Source organism: Paramisgurnus dabryanus, chromosome 20, assembly GCF_030506205.2.
Source record: "Paramisgurnus dabryanus chromosome 20, PD_genome_1.1, whole genome shotgun sequence".
Lineage (NCBI taxonomy): Eukaryota > Metazoa > Chordata > Actinopteri > Cypriniformes > Cobitidae > Paramisgurnus > Paramisgurnus dabryanus.
In genome coordinates, this window is record NC_133356.1 from 15,757,741 (window position 1) to 15,777,012 (window position 19,272).

The 19,272-nt window shown below is 38.2% G+C and overlaps 1 protein-coding gene across 1 annotated transcript; it reads right to left on the bottom strand.

The window, feature by feature from the left end:
• Nucleotides 1-127: 127 nt before the first annotated feature.
• Nucleotides 128-18,663, bottom strand: b3gat2 (beta-1,3-glucuronyltransferase 2 (glucuronosyltransferase S)). The gene is made up of 4 exons (XM_065296653.1): nt 17,612-18,663; nt 11,958-12,102; nt 5,710-5,858; nt 128-610 (listed from the first exon to the last, which is right to left on the bottom strand). The coding sequence occupies exons 1-4, from the start codon at nt 18,221-18,223 to the stop codon at nt 524-526; spliced, it is 993 nt and encodes a 330-aa protein (XP_065152725.1). The 5' UTR covers nt 18,224-18,663; the 3' UTR covers nt 128-523.
• Between the last annotated feature and the right edge of the window lie 609 nt (nt 18,664-19,272).

Consider the following 19,272-nt stretch of genomic DNA (forward strand, 5'->3'; position numbering starts at 1 on the left):
TGGTGTCTTGTGTGTGCTGTGATACACAGACTGCTTCAGACTTGTCTACTTTTTACCAGATTATTCTTTATTTCCAGGGAATTTTACTTTTCCTTAAAAGTCCTCTTTTATTCAAGATTTTCTTCATAGTGATAGTGTATCCTTCATAACCTCCCATCAGTAGTTAGGCTTTTAATGTGCAATGTTTATAAAACCAGTCCTTTTTATCTGGTTCAGTGATGGATATCTGCATCCATGCTTGGCTTTCCAGACTCCACTCCGGATGCATTGGGAATAGATAAGTTTTACATACAGATGTCTATTTTTCCATGGTTTATCCACCACCATGTAACAGGTAATCCAGTGTGTTGAGAATCTCCAGCAGATCAACAAACAAACCAGGAACATAGTTGTAACTCCAGAGCATTTGATTGGTTGAAGAACATTTCTTGTCCCCAGAGCAGGTATCCTATATTTCAGTTTTTGCAAATACCCACGGCCCTCCGGTCCATTCGACAATTCCTCTGACAGTGAGTTTAGTCCACTAGACCTCAATAAAAACAGAATCCTGTTGTCGCTTTGGTTCGTTGCCCAGGATGACCTTCTCAGTGCGTGTGTGCCACACCAGGACCTGAAAGAAACCATTGAAATCTTAAGTGCAGTGCCATCAAATATTTGAAGGAGGAACAGGCAGGTGCGCAGGAAACAAAATACACAAAAGTACAACACAACAGAGAAATAAGGTCATTTTCAGTCCGATATCACAAGGGAGCTATTTTATGGTCTGTTGGTGTGTGAAGGAGGCTGGATCGGGATCTCTGAGTCGCTCTTGCTTATAACATGTCTTAATTATATCCGGTTGAAACAATGCAGGGCACAAGTGCTGTTAAAATGACTGCAGCCAGGTGTGATGTGACGCATGGCACTGCAAATTGGGTTGTTTATCACAACAAGGGTATTTCTGCAAAACCAGAAGAGAGATTGGCCAACTACTTTTTATTTAGCAATATGAGTCATCTACCCACACACTTTAAAGTAAATTAGATAAATATTATCTTATTTTACACAAAACTTTGTGCTCCACAACTTATATACACTCACCTAAAGGATTATTAGGAACACCATACTAATACTCTGTTTGACTCCCTTTTGCCTTCAGAACTGCCTTAATTCTACATTGCATTGATTCAACAAGGTGTTGAAAGCATTCTTTAGAAATGTTGGCCCATATTGATAGGATACATCTTGCAGTTGATGGAGATTTGTGGGATGCACATCCAGGGCACGAAGCTCCCGTTCCACCACATCCCAAAGATGCTCTATTGGGTTGAGATCTGGTGTCTGTGGGGGCCATTTTAGTACAGTGAACTCATGGTCAAGTTCAAGAAACCAAATTGAAACGATTTGAGCTTTGTGACATGATGCATTATCCTGCTGGAAGTAGCCATCACAGGATGGGTACATGGTGGTCATAAAGGGATGGACATGGTCAGAAACAATGCTTAGGTAGGCTGTGGCATTTAAATGATGCCCAATTGGCACTAAGGGGCCTAAAGTGTGCCAAGAAAACATCCCCCAAACCATTACACCATTGCATTAATGAGAAATTAAACCGGTGTTCCTAATAATCCTTTAGGTGAATGCATTTTTTTATACATTTTTGATGATGCAGTTGTGGACCCACTGGCGGGTCAGCAGAGTTTAAGGGTTATATGTATCCCACTGGTATCGAGTTCTCCAAAATGTTTTGCCTTAATTTTAGTCTAAAGTTCTGGGATATAAACTGTTAACTTCCTGTGGTTGTTTCTGATTGTTTGTGGGTGGTTAAACTTCATTAGATGTTTAGTATGCAGCTTTAGAAACCACAGTGCTTCCTTATTTATTTTTTTAATAAGATGAGGTAATGCATAAGGAATTAGATTTATATGCTTCTCCTTTCGTACGAAATAAATCCTTTAATTTTTAATGCTGATAATATAATAGCTACAACTCCGCACGGGAATGTTGAAAGCATTGATATAACAGTCAGTGTGGAGGTGTGAAGCCAGCAGTCATTTGGGCTTTGGTAATTGTAAATGGAATCCAAGAAAAGGTTATTAAAATTTAAACACTTCATACTTTTTGGACTAATCTAAGAGCAATCTTTAGCTATGAATTTATGGGCATATGAGAGTTTATATAACATTCAAGGGCAGAGTTGCATTTTATTGCTTCTGTACAAATTATTTTAGCTTTTACCAATTTATTCGATGGGACAGGAAACTATAGGTGAGAAGGAAACTATTGTCACAGAGGACCTTCATTGATCTTGGGTTTACATTTTGATTTGGCTTTTATACGGTCTTAATGGTGTGAAGGTTTAATTAGGACAATATATATAATAGTTTCTCATTCTGTCTATATGTTTGCCCTCTCTTACCCAATCTTAACAAGATTCTCTAAATTCTCTTCTCTTTTTGACTTTCACCCTCTGTTTCTGTGTCGTCCTTGTCAAATTAATTCAGTCTGATTGCTCGGCACATGAACACATAAGCTGAACCCCCAATCTATCCCAGCCCGACCGCCTTTAATACTAAAGTGCATGCTAGGAGTTGGCCATATTAGCCTACCCGCAGGCTTGGCCACAGTCATCTGCAAGGGAGCCTCAAGAACTCTTCTATAAATGTGACCTTTCTTAAAAACCTCTCTGGCAGTGCTCCACTTTGGCCAGATGCCCTCTCATGCCTGCTTATGTTAAGATGATGAGGAAGAACTGACCAAAGGGTCAAGGTTAGGCTGGTTAGCATGTCCCCATGAGTCCCTGCTGTACTGCTAGAAAGAAATATGGACAAAAAACAGTCTCTAGCTGTCACTGGGGCAGTATACATTTTTTAAAGTACACATTTGCACCTAAGAGTTCATATTATACATTAAAGGGACATATTGGTACCAAATGTATACATATCTGTACCTACATGGTAAATATTTTTGACAATTTTATTACTGACCGCGTGTTAATTGCTTTTAAAACTTTAAACTTTCAAAGTTTTTTTTTAGTATTAGCTATTTTCATGAAACTATTTATTAGAAGAAAATATTAAACAATAGTAAATGGGTCATTCTACAGAAACGTCCACTTTTAGCATGGCAAGATGTCTTAAAATGTATTTCGTTTTTAACATGTAAACTAAGACCACATTATTAGATTACGCTTTGACTTTATAAGTACACATAAATGACAGCTTAATGATTTTTTATTTTTTGTGTGCATGTACTTCAAGACTGCATAGAACCTTTTTTTTGTCACTGGTGTTACCTTACTTCTTTAGCAATATTAAAAGGTTTTTATGAAGGTGTTAAAGCTTAGTTCTTAAGTGTAGCAGAATTCAATGAATGAAAAATGATCATCATGTCACATGTGAAAGATTTTATTTAATGTGAAAGAAAAAAAAACAGAGTAACACCTGTGACACAACAAATCACCATGGTGTTACTGATCTTCACTGCTGTTACCCATAAGGAAGGTAACACCACAGTAACACCAGTGACAATATTCATGAAAACTGCATTTTACAAAATTTCTGCTACAAAGTGTCAAACCACATGTTGTCAATCATTGTATATTCACTAAATTAAGTAGTTTAATCCATTTGTATTCTAGTTTTTTTGCCATTCCCAAACAATAAGGGAGGTCATCCCAATGACATAAACTAAAAGCTTCATATGAAATCATGAGATAAATGAGAAGATTTCTGATAACTGAAAAAAAACAGTGGACTTATATGGGTGTCTCTTCATAGATCTCCAGGAAATTGAAAGTCAAGTGATGTCATCAGTGTGATTTTGATTTAAAAATAAGAGCTTTTTTGTTAAACACCAGTGACACAACATTTTGTCTTTTGATGTAATTTACATAATATATTTGATAGTTATGGACACATTATTGTATTTTAAATGGAAGAAAACACTGTTTTTGAGCTCAAAATAAAGCATTTTCCCTCTGTACATGACTGTGGGGACGAGGACTTCTGTGGTGCTTGGAATTCTAATAAATTAATAAAAATCAAATATTGCTACATTGATGGCTCAAGAAGGTGTAATTGTTCAAATAACATATTGTTTCATTTTAAAATATAAAAAATTTTTAACCCTAAAGGGTGTTTCAAGTGTAATATTTCTTTAAAGGCTATAGGGACAGAAAAATTGATATTTCCATAGAATTAGCCAAATATTGTTTTACTAGCACCTGAGCAATTTCAACGTAATAAATGTGAATTTGCAATCAAATTTTGAAATATAAATTCTTGGAGAATATATTATAAACGTGGTCTATTTAGAGGGAAATATACATGTGTTATGGATGTGACAAAAAAAGGACACACGTTTTTGAGAGACAACATCCTTTGTAGGAATTCGGTGAGTTGAAATGCACAAATCAGAAGCCATAAAACACAAAAAAGTGACTCTTAAAAAAGCACTTAATTAAATATACATAATATAAATCTAAATATTTAAATATTTATTTTACTTAAATATTCATGATGAAACAAAGCTATCTATGTGACCATTTCAAAAGCTGCACTTACTATGAAAAATGCCTTAAAAACATATAACAGAGACCTTGCATGGATATTTAAACCACCAAATATAGACATCTGAGACTGAGATATCTGCATTGTTTAAACTTTAAACACGTAATGGCTTCGAAATGCATAAAAAGTGTACACAATTGGCAACGTCACAGCAGTATTTCCTACAGATTCAGAATTATTTCGTCATGACGTTTACGAGTCGGGTAATTGGCTAGTAAAAATATTCAGCGTTTCCATTAAGGTACTTCCAAGGGGGTCGTGCACCAGCTAAACAACTGCTATTGAGATTAATAGGAATGTAAACGTATTGTTTTTCTCCAGGTATTATAGACCTTGGAACACACCCATAACTATTGGCACAATTCTCTCCGCCTCCCTTTGTTTACTTCCGAAATGCTATCCGCATATAAGATGTGAAAGCTTAATTGGACCACAGCCACAAATATAAGTATATTAAACTCCCACTCTATCCAGAAGGCAACTCACACTTCTATGTAACTCTCAGTGCCTTTTCCTTTCAGTTTATTGGCACAGAATTGCACCGCGAGAATAAATCGAATTCTCTGAAGTGTGTTTACAGTCCGCATAACAGTTTCGCCTTAGCTCCTTGGACGGTGTTATAACTGTGTCCTGCTTTTGCTATGTTGGTGATTAGTGGAATTGTCATCCCTGCTAATAGTCACTATTAATAACCTAGTGCAGCTACCATTAGGGTAATTGGGTAATAACGATGATGGCAGTAGCCGTGATGTGCTGTATGTATAAGAACGCATTTTGGACTGAAAAGGTTTGAGTTCAGCAGCTGAGATATTAGGCCATGGCTGAAATGTAGGAGCTTTTAAAATCAGAAACTGGTCAAATAAGTAGAAATGTGTTTTTCAATTGCAAGCACTTCCTGCGCTATTTCTGTATCCACTATTGCACTACTGACACAGATCTAAGAATAGACAGAAGCAGAAAGAGACACGTTTTCACAATGCCCAAACTTATATTTTTAGCTGCATGTTGTTTCGACAAAGAGCTGTTATATAATAGAGGATAATTGGTATAAAATGATATATATTAATTTCTAAATAAATACAAATTACAGAATTAAACCTGCATATTGGTGATCTTTGTATAACACTTATATATTGCAAATGCAGTCTTCTCTACTGACCTGAGTACAGTTGTGTGCCTTTGGCTCCAGGTCCTCAACCTTGGTGATTTGTTTTAGAAAATCTGACTCCTGCATCCCTGGTTTGGCTCCTCTCCTCTTAAACAGGGCACGAGGGTTTGACAGGATGACCTGCAGGTTCACTGCAAAGCCTGCCAATGGTAAGAGATTCATATCTATGACACACTATCTTTCAAATAAAAAGGTTTCCCCTCACCGAAACACTGAGCTTGACATTAGGGCAGGACCCTTGAAAAGTACTCCTGTTATTCCTTTAAACATTAAACAGATATGTGTTGTACATTACTGATCACTAAAATGAAACATCTTAAAGGGATAGTTCACCAAAAATGAAAATTCTGTCATATAAACCTTTACTCTGTTTAATACAGAAGCAGATTTTTGATAAATTACGGTAACCACACAGTTGACGACACCCAATGACAATCATATGTTTGTCCTACTATGGAACTCAATGGGTCAACTGTGTGCTTACCATTCTTTATCAAAGTAGCTTCTCTCTCTCCTTTTTCTTACAATAACTATGAGCTTGACATGAAATAAGCATTACAATTTGTGTAAAATAAAAAAAATTACTTCTCATCATAAGCTTCTTTTATGTACACTAATAGTTTAAATGTCTGCAATGCTTCACAAATGTAATGGGACTCCATATTCATGGATGTCCCTGGTGCATTTTCTCATGGGAGCAAGATGAACCCGCAGCTGCATGTGGGTCAGAACGAATATTTCACCTTCTCGTTTCCATTTCTCAGTGCCAAAACATTTTCAAATATAACTATAGGGAATATAATCCTCTGTTGTAGGGCTTTTTATTCTATACAGGCTGTTTTTCTGGGGCGCCAGCATGCATTTCAGCTAAAGCCACCTGGGCTTTCCTCAAATCCGCAGAGGCGACCTCATGACAGTAATGTAATGTAGATTTGAGCTCTAGCTAACTGTGTCCTTGTGTAGTTACAGCATTTCTCCCCTTACATCGACACGCAAGGTTTATTAGCAGCTGAAAGTCAGCCAGCTTCCTTCTTTAGATCTATTTCTTTATTTAATGACTTTATTGCCTTTTGATGTCACTGTAAGAGTATTGGGGAATGATGTAAGGACTTATTTTCTGAGAGTCAGGGACATGGCTTTGATATCGGATGGGCTTTTGGTGTTGGACCACCAGTGCTCCAGGGATTGTCTGAATGTTCTGTTGAATGAGACATAAACAATGCACTCTGTGGCTACCGCCAGAGGTTCTATTAATCGTAAATGTATGGTAGTTACTGAATATAAAAAATGATAAACAGTTCCGATTGATATCATTTTGACATTAAAAAACACTAAACCCTATTGTGTCAGTTTTAGGAGCTTTAAAATGGTATACGTAACATCACCCCCCCCCCTCTCTCGTTCTCTGTGAGTGCGGGCGTGCGTGTCTGGAAGAGCGCTCTCAGCCAATGAGAAATCAGCAAGTATTAATGCGTCAGTAATGATGTTACACAATTAGTTGCCTTGCTACTTTCTTTTAAAAGTTTCTTTGCACATTAATAAAACATGAGTTTCATGAGAAATAATGAAAAAGACTTGATGTGCACTTGTAAGTCAGATTTTAAACCTTATTAACGTTTAGCCTTTTTTTTGAAGATCTAAATCTATTTCAATCTAGATTAAAAATATAAAATGTTTTGACGTGTAAAAAAGAAAATGATGTAGGTGCTAACCGGAAATAACACAGGGTATTTTGTAAGGTAACCTACGGAAACTGATAAGCCCCTTCAGCAACACATTTAGCAGATGCTTTTATCCAATGCGACTTTAGGGGCGGTTCACATTTTGAGTCTACTACCGCGCAGAAAACGCGGCCGCGTCGAAGAAGAAGTTGAAGTATTTTTTTCAACTGGCTGTGGCGCCTACGTGCCTGGAGAAAAGAGCGCGCGTCTACGTTGACGATTTTTGCACACGCGCGTTGCCGCAGTTACGCATCTGGACCGAACGTACTTCCGGTCTGTGCTTGTTTATCGGTCTGGCTACTTAAACTGACCTCTGGAACAAATACGTTGCGTGAAAAATGTTTCGGTTTCCAAAAACGAGGGGAGACATGTTGCTGTGCGGATTTTGCAGCCACGCAAGAATTCAAGTATGTGTATCTAACATTGTATAAGTTAATTTTACACAGTAACGTTAGATTAGTGGAATGGTTGATACTGTAGCTATGATTTGAACTACTAAGGTAATTAACTGGTTATTTATTTTGCTTGTTATCAGAAATAATCCTCTCTAGTGGGCCTCTGTTGTTACTGATTTAATGCAGAAGCCCACATTTTAGGAATTTAGCTTATTCACCATATCCTCCAGAGTTAGATAAGTCCATACATACCTTTTTTTTAATCTCTGTGCTTGCTGTAAATGTCTGACACAGCCCCCGCTAGCTTAGCTTAGCAAAAAGACTGGAAGTGAATGGCTCCAGCTAGCATACTGCTCCCAATAAGTGACAAAATAACACCAACATTTTCCTATTTATGTGTTGTGATTTGTATAGTCACAGGCACAGCATGTACAAATAACAATGTCATATGAGACACAGCTATCTTTAAACAGTATACATACTGGGAACTTTATTCTCAGAAGTCGAAGCACTGCTAGTTGGGCGGAGTGATTTGCTCGCAGCACCCGAGAAGCACCCTGGTGAGGAGCAGAGAGTTCGGTCAGAGTTGTGCTAATCCCTCCGCCCAAGTAGCAGTGCTTCGCCTTCGGAAAATATAGTTCCCAGTGTGTATACGGTTAAAAGATGGCTGTGTCTCAAAGGACCTTGTTATTTGTACACGCTGTGACTATATAAATACAAAAATATTCGCGTTATTTTGTCACTTATTGGGAGCAGTATGCTAGCTGGAGCCATTCACTTCCAGTCTTTGTGCTAAGCTAAGCTAGCGGGGGCTGCGTCAGACAGAGTTATAGCACGCACGGAGATGAGAAAGGTATGCTTGTACTTATCTAACTCTGGGGGATACAAGCTAAATTCCTAAAATGTGGGCGTGTTCCTTTAAGTTTGGTCCACGGTTTGTTTATGCTGTCGCTTCTGAAACCATCTCAAGTTATACATTTTTTATTAGTTTGTGTGTTCCCTGGGAATCAAACCCCTGACCTTCGCATGCCTATCATCGTATACTGAGCTAAAGGGACTTTTATGCATCCCTGCCACTTAGTTGGTATACCTTCTTCATATTTATTAAATGTTTTGACTCTTTTAGTGGTGAGAGCCTCTTACCACTGAAAAACTCTCTATTTTACCACATATACTGTAAATCCATTCTTCTGCAAATTTTAAAGACTTCATATTATGTCTGGGCCCTCTCAAACTGTGGAAAGGTTAGTATGACTCTCCACACACATTAATCACTGAGTACGGCACAAATAAAGCTTTTGTTTCGGTTATTAAAATAAATATAATTTTCACCCCCTCTCCGCCTAATGCTCAAAACAGAGCTATTGTGTTTTAAAAAGGATTCGATGTTAAGACAAGCACTTGAGCTCCTCTTCAGGTAAAGAGCTGCGCTTGAAAGCAATGAGAGGCGGTTCAGGACCTTCTCTCCACTATTGTGTTTGCTCTCAGAAGAAGACGTACCACAGGAATACTAAATATCCTCATTGTTCTCGGCTTTTGTTCAGAGTGAAGCGTAGTGGAGCGGGCAGATTTATGAACCTTAAACAGCTTGTAGGGTTGCCGGTTTAGTCTAGGGCAGAGATGAGAGAAAGCGAGCGTATTTTGTGTGGAGGGTTTGTAAAAGATGTTCTCAATGTCATTTAAGGCTTAACAATGAATACATTATCACTGATGATGATATTATGGGTGAGTGAACAAGTGAGATGAACGCAAGCTATGGAAGAGAAGCAATGGCCTTTTAGAATAGAGAAAAGGAATAGATATTAGATGAGAGTAAGATGATATCACCTCTTGTTATTAGAGTTTCATGAAGAGCGAAACATTCAGAAGCAGGCCTAGAGTCTGGGGAATAAGGGATGCTTCAACTAACTGCTCCTCTCCAGCGTTATATTCATTCCCCCGAGCTGGATACGAGCCCTGCCTTTCTCCATTAGGATATTTCCGACCTGTCAGCATGTTCTCACCCCACCCTCTTTAATGCATTGCCTGAGAGCTCACGTTTGCTAAAATGCACAACAAAATTGCTGAATTTAACTTTGGCAAAGGTAGTTTTTTACCAATTATAGGGAGCACAGTGCGGTTGGTGCCCGACACCTTATTTTTTCTATAATTATAGGGTTTTTCTTTCCCTGACAGTTATTATTTTAGGTATACTTTTCCTATTACAACATTATATGCATGGACAAGTATAAGTTATCATAGGATCATTTTTAGCCTACATTTCTGAGTTACGGGATGTGTTTAGGGTCTGTTTGACCACAATAAATAATTTTGCAATACCTTGTGGTGATAAAAGTGCCAGATTTACATGCTTTTAAAACGTTTTCCAGTTGAGAAAAGTGTCAGCATAAGCAAACTGCAAAAAATGTGCTTATTGGAGCAGGCAGGCTGCTGCCCACATTGTTGATGTTATGATTATCCACAATACATGATGTCATGTGTGCAAAATTTCCTCTAGATTCAGAAGAAGATGGACTGAGCTGTGGGTGAGGGGAGTTTGATATCTTAATAACATTAGATAAAAGCGAGAAACCTTGTGGTGTAACTTGATGACATAATGTTCCAGCTAATGTTCTGCCTCTCCAATACCTTCAAGACATTTACAGTAATGCTGGTAATGTAATGGTTTTGAACTTTAAAAATGTCGTCATCAGTTCAGTTAATAAAGGTCATCTAGTACAGGTTCCTGTATCTCATGGTAAAGCGCAGTGTTTGCAATGAAAACGGCCGGCAGCAGATTCCCAGGCATCACACATACAGATAAAAATAAAATATATACCTTCAGTGCACTGTAAACAGTTTTGTATAAATGCGTCTGCCAAATGATTAAATATAAATGGAAGGTTTCAGTCAAAGCATAAAGTGAAAAGAGCTGATGGTTGTGTTCAATTTGCATTTATCAATTCAATGCATTTAGCAGAACTAATAATACTGTGTAATAAGTGCCATTATAAAGATATGACGTCACAATGAAACTGAAGTCGCGATTGTCTTATATTCCCCTTCGTGACATATATCCGAGTGAAAAGGCTTCTAAAATAAGAATAAAAGCTAGGGTGGGACTTAAATTCATGACTGGATTATTGGAAGATGGGTGATGTTGCTAATCGCTGCATTTTTTTCCCTGGCCCCGCCCTCGTGCTGTTCCTTGTGACCAGAAGTAAAGAGAGAATAGGCTTGTTCGACTTCATGCGGCGCCGCAAGAATTGACAACCTGATAATGTTAAAGTACTGCGAGAGCGATTCGCGAAATCAAACGGAGGAACTTTGACGTCATCTTGCTGTCGGTTCTTGTGGCACCTCATGAAGTCGAACAAGCCTATCGTTTCGAGAAGGGGATGAAATAAGCGTTTTTGATTAAAGATTAAAGGTCACGCTCTTTCTGATCACATTTTTTAAACCCTAGTAAGTGTGTAATGTTGCTATAATAGCATAAATAATACCTGTCAAAAATGATAAAGCTCAAATTTCACTGCAAGGCAATATATTTTCTTTAACAGAATTCGCCTTTCAAAGCCTACAGCGAACGTCCGGTTTGGACTACAGCCCTCTACTTCCTGCTTTAATGACGTCAGTAAAAAAAAGGTTTTTGACTAAACTCCGCCCACAGGGATATGTCAGTCGCCAGCTAAGCTAACGGCAAGCTAAGCTGCTATCGAATCACAACACACTAAACAAGCTACACAATCAGAACTCGATACATATTTCTTCACTTCATAGAATAAGGAAGACATCAGCCCTTTTGAGGACAGTGAAAAATATCACGTTTTTTTTCACGTGAAACTTGAACACGTTATATTGCGCACTGTAAACACAATCAAAGCTTCAAAAACACAGAAAGAACGGGACCTTTAAGAGGGCACCTGAATTTTTTAAAAATAATAAAACTCACAGATTAGTCATTTGTATACCAGAATATAAAAAAAATTAATTTCAATTTCATTATGACTTTGACCTCAATAATCAACACTGTGCTTCTCCCTATATTTATAAAAATAGTGGCAACGTTTGATCAAAAGATCTTCATCAGGAAATGAAAGACCATTAATAGACGGAAATCAAAGATATCTTAGTGGCATCTTACCTGCCATATCAATTGCAAATGGTCTGTCAGCCCTCCATCCAGTGTACCAACCAACCACTTTTCCGTTCTCCACCAGGGGTCGCTCATACCTCCGGCCTCCAACGAGCCCTACTGGCCACACTGACACTCTTCTGGTTGACCTCATCTGTATGGCAGCAGATATAGACACGTGACGTGTTACAGTACAATTAATGCAAGGTTTGCCTCAACTGTTGGGTTAAAAATAGTAAACTAAAAGTGTATAGTATAGTAAAGCTATTCAAATCATGAGTCCTGGATCATTTTCAGTATAAATAAATCCATCCACCTGCAATCTGCTGGAGACGGCACACATTGCTCTCGTGTTTCATAAACACCATCACATCTGAATGAACCATCAACAACACAGAAACTGTCAAATAAGAAATAAAAACGATTCATCTCTCGAACAAGTACTGCTGGGTAATTTCTCTAACAAATGGTCAGAAAGCCTTTGAAAGTTTAATGGTTGTGCTATTTATGTGAGTGCTGCATGCAGCAGCATGACGTGTGTGTGTGTGTGTGTGTGTGTGTGTGTGTGTGTGGCTGGCGGCCGTAAGTGTTGGACAAGCTTTGAAGCCATGATTTTCCCCCTTTAGCTGTGTGTTTCTTATGCCTATCTACCTTCTTCTCTCCTCAAGGAACGGGGATTTTTTAAAAGCCCTGTCTACATAATTGTGCTCTTGAATGAGACAGCTCAAAGGCAAATTCAAAGAGGATGTCATCTGCAGGTGCTGACTGACAACACGCCGGAGTTGACAACAAAAGCAACAGGCAAAGCCATCGAATGCAATGTCATATACACTGATCATGTGATTGGTCGAAACGGCAACCACATGATTAAACAGGTAAGCTATAGTCTTTTCTTGCCACATTATGTATGTAACCTTGCAGGCTTTCGAGCGCATAGTAAAAAACAGAGACATTTGTGCCGACCCCCACAGCTCCAGATAGAGACAGGCAACAAAAACATGGTCATCTAGTCTAATCTAACTGTAGGTATCTGTGTCTGGTGGTCTTTATGATCCACACATTTTCCTGCAGCGACTGGGGATAAAAAAAATCTAACCCATGCATTTGTAGTAGAGGAGCGTGTTTAGTATCTTTAGGCGGCAAAATCACTTTCGATGACAAAATGGATCTAATAAGGCAGTAAATTTATGGTGTAAGATAAGTTATTTCAGATCAATAATGCCACTTCTCATTATAGTATAGCACAGTGCCTGCTATCTGTGTATGTGTGGATTCGGCAGCCATAGAAACGTTCATGACTTACGACCTAAATGTGCACACAATTTGTTCCTTTTGTCCAGACTGGGATCAGCGTAGCATTGAAATATTTTTATCTGGTTGTTATAAGTGCATGTACTTGTGCTTTGGTGTTAGTTAGGAGACCATTCCCATGTTAGCTGTTTCATAAGGAATAATGTACAGCCGGCTGATAGTTATTGCAGAAGAAATCCCAGCGTTAGTTTAACATTCAAACATGCATTGGTATATTATTCATTTGTAAATATAACCTCATATACGTTATTAATTATGCATATTTATGTTAATATGTACACGGATGAGGCTGTTAGTTTGTTAGTTTCAGACTCTGGGAATAACAAACTTTGGAATGTTGCCACTGGCCAATCAGAATCTAGCATTTCAGTGCACGGTGTAATAACGTTAATTAACTTATTCATTAAACGCGTGTATTGCTAATGGATAAAACTGCACTGCCTCACCTATTTTATGTCTCTCATTATCAGTGGAACTCAAGCATCAATACTCAAACATCTTTAGACAAAGCTGGTTTGATTCCTGCCTTCACCGCCAATCATTCAGGTCAGGTTCGACACTAGTCGAACAGGGTGGATTGGTAAAACACTATGTTTCTTCGTATAAAAATACCTTCTGTGATTTTCAAGCAATTACCGTCTAATTTTTAATTGTTGTAGCAGCAGTGGGAATGCATTTAGAAGATGTAAATTGTTGGCAAGGGTTTAAGCGTGCTGAGTGCCATTGTGCTGTTGCTATTACATCAGTATACGCACTTGAATTCATATTGTGAATAAGATTACAGCACTGGTAAGTCAAGCCTTTTTGGGAGAATTTTCTACTAGAGCTCAATTGGTAAAGTATTGCATTAGCAGCGCAAAAGATTGTGGGTTTGACTCCTAGCGAACACACATATTGCACTGAGGACATAAAAATAGCTTTGGATAAAAGCATCTTGCAAATGCATAAATCTTAATGTATTTTCTGGGTGTCTGCTTTAATGTGTCATTAATATTTGTCATTATCAAACATTGGTAGAGTAGTAAAATGATATTAGTGAGCTTTCAGTGTTGAGCCGTGTAATGTGTTTGTATTCATAGGGCAGAGGTGATCAGCACTCTGATGGTGCTCTACCCCTCAGGGTCTATTTCATGTTCATGCACACGTCCAGCTGTGTTCTTGAGAAATGTAGCGAGTAAGACGGAAGGAGGGGAGATGCACAAAGCAAGCATTGAGGAAATAAGGAAAGGAGTAAGAGAGCTGAGGAAACAAGGGCGGGCGGCTCAGTTTAGACACGACAAACTAAAGGCTAGATTAATCAATAAGATAAATGAGACGATGAGATTATTTTGAGGATTTCTGTGTTACTGCATATATAGTTGTCTGATGTCTGCTCCAATATGCATCTTATTCTGGCCAAGGAAGAGTCATGTTTGACTGAGATCTAAATTGACTAACCCTAGTTTTTGTTTTCATGCGCCAGTTAGGGACAAATGCTATACAGAAAACATCTATATAGCTGCTTATCTTTATCTTGTCACAGCACCCTTAAATGGGACATCTGCTGTCCCCTTCACATCAGTCGAAATGTATGTTGTACGGTACCTTATCTAGGTTACATATTGAGGTTGTACGTTATAAGGAGTAGGCTATTAAAGGTCACAGTGCAGGGCACTGCCCCGGTGACTAGCCAAAAGTACATATTTTGCACAATTTAGAAAACTAAGTGAATCAAAGCCAACTGCCAACTAAGTGTCTCTCATCACCTCAACCTGTTATCTGTTTTGTCTGTCCTCTGCAGACCAGCGTTTAAATAGACACATTCTCATTTCCCAGCTGTCAGGTCACTCTGTCGTTTCTCTATGATTTCCACTGCTTTAAACTGGGTTAATTCACTCTGCTTGGATACACAGTGTGATGGGTCGCCTTCATTTAAGTGCAGGAAGCACGGTGTATTTAGAATGTCATGAGAAATAGATTGCACACAACATGAACGTTAGATTCACTCTAGAGCAATTCATTGCACTATTCATATTAATTATACAGTTGTGGAAAAAAATATTGGCACCCTTGGTAAATATAAGCAAAGAAAGCTGTGAAAATAAATCTACAATGTTTCTCCGTTTGAGATTTGATAAAAAAAATCACAAAAATACAATGTTTTATTGAAGTAAAACAATTGAAATTGGGCGGGGGTGGGTAACAGAAATGTTTTTTTCTAATAGACACTGGTCACAATTATTGGCACCCCTAGAAATGTTTATTAGTAAAAAGTCTCTGAAGTATATTCCCATTGATATTAACATTTTTAGCACACCAAGGTTACCAGAAACATGATGTTGTCCAGTCATGACTTCCTGTTTCATAGGGGAAGAAATATACAAAGCCCAAATCCTCTTATTCATTTATCACAATGGGTAAACCCAAAGGCTATAGTTCTGATGTGCAGCAAAAGATTGTTGACCTACACAAAGTAGAAACTGGCTTAAAGGAAATAGTTACTTAAAACTATAAAAATCTCCCCAATGAAGACGTTTAATAAAACGTTTAAAATCTGCCTGAAAGAGGACGTGTGTTTATATTGTCTTAAGGAGAATAATTTGAGTGGACAAAGACTCTCCAAGCATCACAGATGGGGAACTTCAGAAATCAATTGAATCTTGGAGACAGAAAGCTTAAAAAAATAAAGTAAATTGCACCACCATTACCACAAGCTGTTTGGGAGCTGTTAACAAATCCTCTGCTCTCATGCTAAAAAAACCCTCCAGCATATTTATTTGCCGTACTGGAACTAAACATGACTTGATTCTGTGGCCATATGAAACAAAAGAGTTTATTGGCAGCAGGAACACAAGATAGCTTTGGTTCACATAAGGATTAATACGTGCTCCATGTCTATAGGTCCAATACCTCCAAATCATTATTGCTGTGAACCTACTTTTATACCAGAGGTCCTGGACATCTTATTCAGATACATGGAATTATGAATTATTTCAAAAACCAACATAATGTTGCTCTGCTAGAAATTATGATGGTTTGTTCTTCCATCAAGAAATTGGTTCAAAACAAACATCAAAATCAACAAAAAATGGGTCACTATCACTATAAGCTGACCTGACCTGAACCATACATAAAATGACTAGAGTGAACTGAAGAGGAAAGACCACCAACATTTAAAGGGTCTGGAGAAATTCTGTGTGGAGGAATAATCTAAGATCACTTGCCATGGATTCTTTAACCTCATTGGACATGATAAAAGAAGACTCAAAGCTGTTATGAGATATAAATGGGAGTTAAATGAAGTGGGGCTAATAATTGATGTGGTCAATTTGAAAAAAAAAAATGATGTGATTACCATGTTGCTTTTAAATATTTTTATCAATGAAACATTGGATTTTTGTGAATTGTTTTTTAAATGAAAGCTCAAAAGGAGAAACATAGATTTATTTTCACAGCTTTCTTTGCTCATATTTACCAAGGGTGCCAATATTTTTGCCTAAAACTGTATATTGATTTATACTTAAGTAAATAACAACAACAACAAAAATTGAGGTTAATTGCCCCAATTCTTAAATGCAGAGCAGTTTAAAAGCATTTACTTTTTATCAAGCATAATTTTGGAAGGCAAACATTTGGTTAAGAACTGGTAGCCATGATTTTAGGGATATATATCATATACGGTGTGTGTGTGTAACCAAATGTTTGCTGTCCAAAATGATTTTTTGATAGACAGTAAATGCTTTTGAACTGTTCTGCATAAGAGTAGCACTTGTATACTGTATAAAAAATATTTAAAAAAACATTGTAAACATTTTTTCATCTAAGGTTTCTCTTGCCATTCTGTCTATTGACATCTTCACACATTACTGATATTTTTGTCCATTCCTTTTGCACATTCTTACCTCATTATACCACCTGCTGTATTAAATGCACTTGCATGTAGTCATTTGCATTGAGCTAGGTACACATATTGTACTCTCCACAGACAGCAATGCTGAATCTAATATAATCTATTGTAATTATTGGACCTGCTTTCCACAACATACACGTCATTGCTATTGTAACAAAATGTATGTTGCCTTTATAAATATTATCCATGATTTTTGTAGTAACCATGTTTTTTTTTGCATATTGATTATCATTTACTACATTATAACCATTGTTATTTTGTGGTGACCATAGTTTAACTAGTAACCATGATTTTAGGGGTAATATCTTATACACGGTATAACCAAATGTTTGCCTATATAGCCTATATATATAGCATTGTACAATTGACTGCAGTTTACAATAGTAAATACGAAAGTACTCTACTATTTTAACTGTTGTAATACTATTTTTCAAGTGTAGTTGCTTGAAGAAGTGTTATTTACCTCTTCAAATAACTCAAGGCTGTAAGTGTTATCATCATCGGCGAAGAAAACAACTCCTTTATCTTTAGAGATGCGATGTCCTCTGAGCCAGCCGAGCGCTGCGTTTCTCTGCTCGGTAGCCCGGGGCATCCCCGTCCGCTTGAATCTGCGCGGGGTGAACACGTTCAGATGGGTGTACCGCAACCCGGAGCGGGCGAGAAACCGCGACACGAGCTCCGTTCGAGAGTTTGCGTCCTCCACTACGATCCAGTGAAACTGCGGGACCTGGCGAAAAGTATTGGCCAGCCGGGTGAGCTCCGCTTTCTGCACTGCTCTGCTGTAAGTGGGAGTGATGGCATAGATGACCGGGAGTGATGTGCCGTTACTCCCGCCCCGGCTGCTGCTGATGCTGATGCTGCTGCTGGTTCGAGTCGCTCGGACGTCTTGCCGCTGCTGAGCATTTCCCAGCCGTGATAAATAGAAGCTGGCCGTGTTCCGAACCGACGATCTTTTAGTGTCGATGTCGATCACTATGATCACGATCAAAATCCACGGAAGCAGGATGAAAAAGCGAGTGTAGAAGATGGATTTCATTGTGGCCAAAGAGCAGTCTAGCAATTTATTAACCCACATTCACAGACTGTCGCACATCATGTGCTGTTGGTGAGGATTACTTTAAAACGCATTTACCCAAGCAAACTTCTTTAAAAACAGATCCTGGGTTGTTGTTAACCAGGCTCTGCAGTCCTCGCAGTCCGTGCGCGTTTAAACTTCCCATTCCCGTGCCGATCCTAAATGCGCTGTTGCGATCCCATCCCGTCCTGCGCTCGTTTCCGATGGATGATGCCGCGTCCTCAACCGATCAGCACTTAAACAAATACCAAAAAATAACAACAGGTCATTGTTTTCGTTACGTTCAAAGCCTTGTGAGGTGTAGGTACTCGAAATAAACTGCTGTATATCGATATGATGTGACTGAGCTGATGGTCTGACAGATGAAGAAGACGCGGAGACTTCAAACTGAGATCCCCCCCTTCCCGCTTGCGCACTGGCGAACATAGAAGAGAGGGATGATATCCACACTGACATTTCACTTGTTCATTACATTTACTTTAAAACAAATGGGATTAACTCTCAGACTAACACCACGTGTTTGTTCCCAAGGGTCTAGATGAAGATTAGCCTATATTGTCAAACGCATAATACCAAGCTAAACCTAAAAAGTGCGGCATTTAAATCGTTTTTTAAATGATATGCGTACATTTTTTTATTTAACAATTGTAAGTTATTGATTTTTGTTAAAGGAGCATTTCACCCATAGAAACATTAATCTTTATTGAAAGTGTGTCATATTTGTAAACGAAATGTAAAATACATTTAGAATTTGGTGCCTATCTGACCGAGAAAAGGGGTGTTTGTAGTGTCACCACCTCAACAAAGACTTCCTTCTTTTAATGATGCAAACTGATGATTTTTACATCATTGAAAGAAGGAAGTGCAACACTGAAATCTGTATTTCTCCTGTCTCAGCGGCAACTGAGGAAATGATGCATGACCATTCAAAAACATGATTGGGGTTCTAACTATACAAAGCTTAATGCAAATGGGTGAAGTGTTCCTTTAAAGATGGAGGGTAGCCTATAAAATTTTTGCACGACTTTCTAAAATGCCTGATTCTGATT

Bases quoted from the DNA above. Each gene is read 5' to 3' on its own strand.
- b3gat2 (XM_065296653.1), bottom strand. From the start codon at position 18,223: ATGTGGGTTAATAAATTGCTAGACTGCTCTTTGGCCACAATGAAATCC. The intron at 5,859-11,957 runs GTAAGATGCCAC...TACCATTGGCAG, and splicing joins ATTTGCAATTGATATGGCAG to GCTTTGCAGTGAACCTGCAG. The intron at 611-5,709 runs GTCAGTAGAGAA...GGTTTCTTTCAG, and splicing joins AGGCACACAACTGTACTCAG to GTCCTGGTGTGGCACACACG.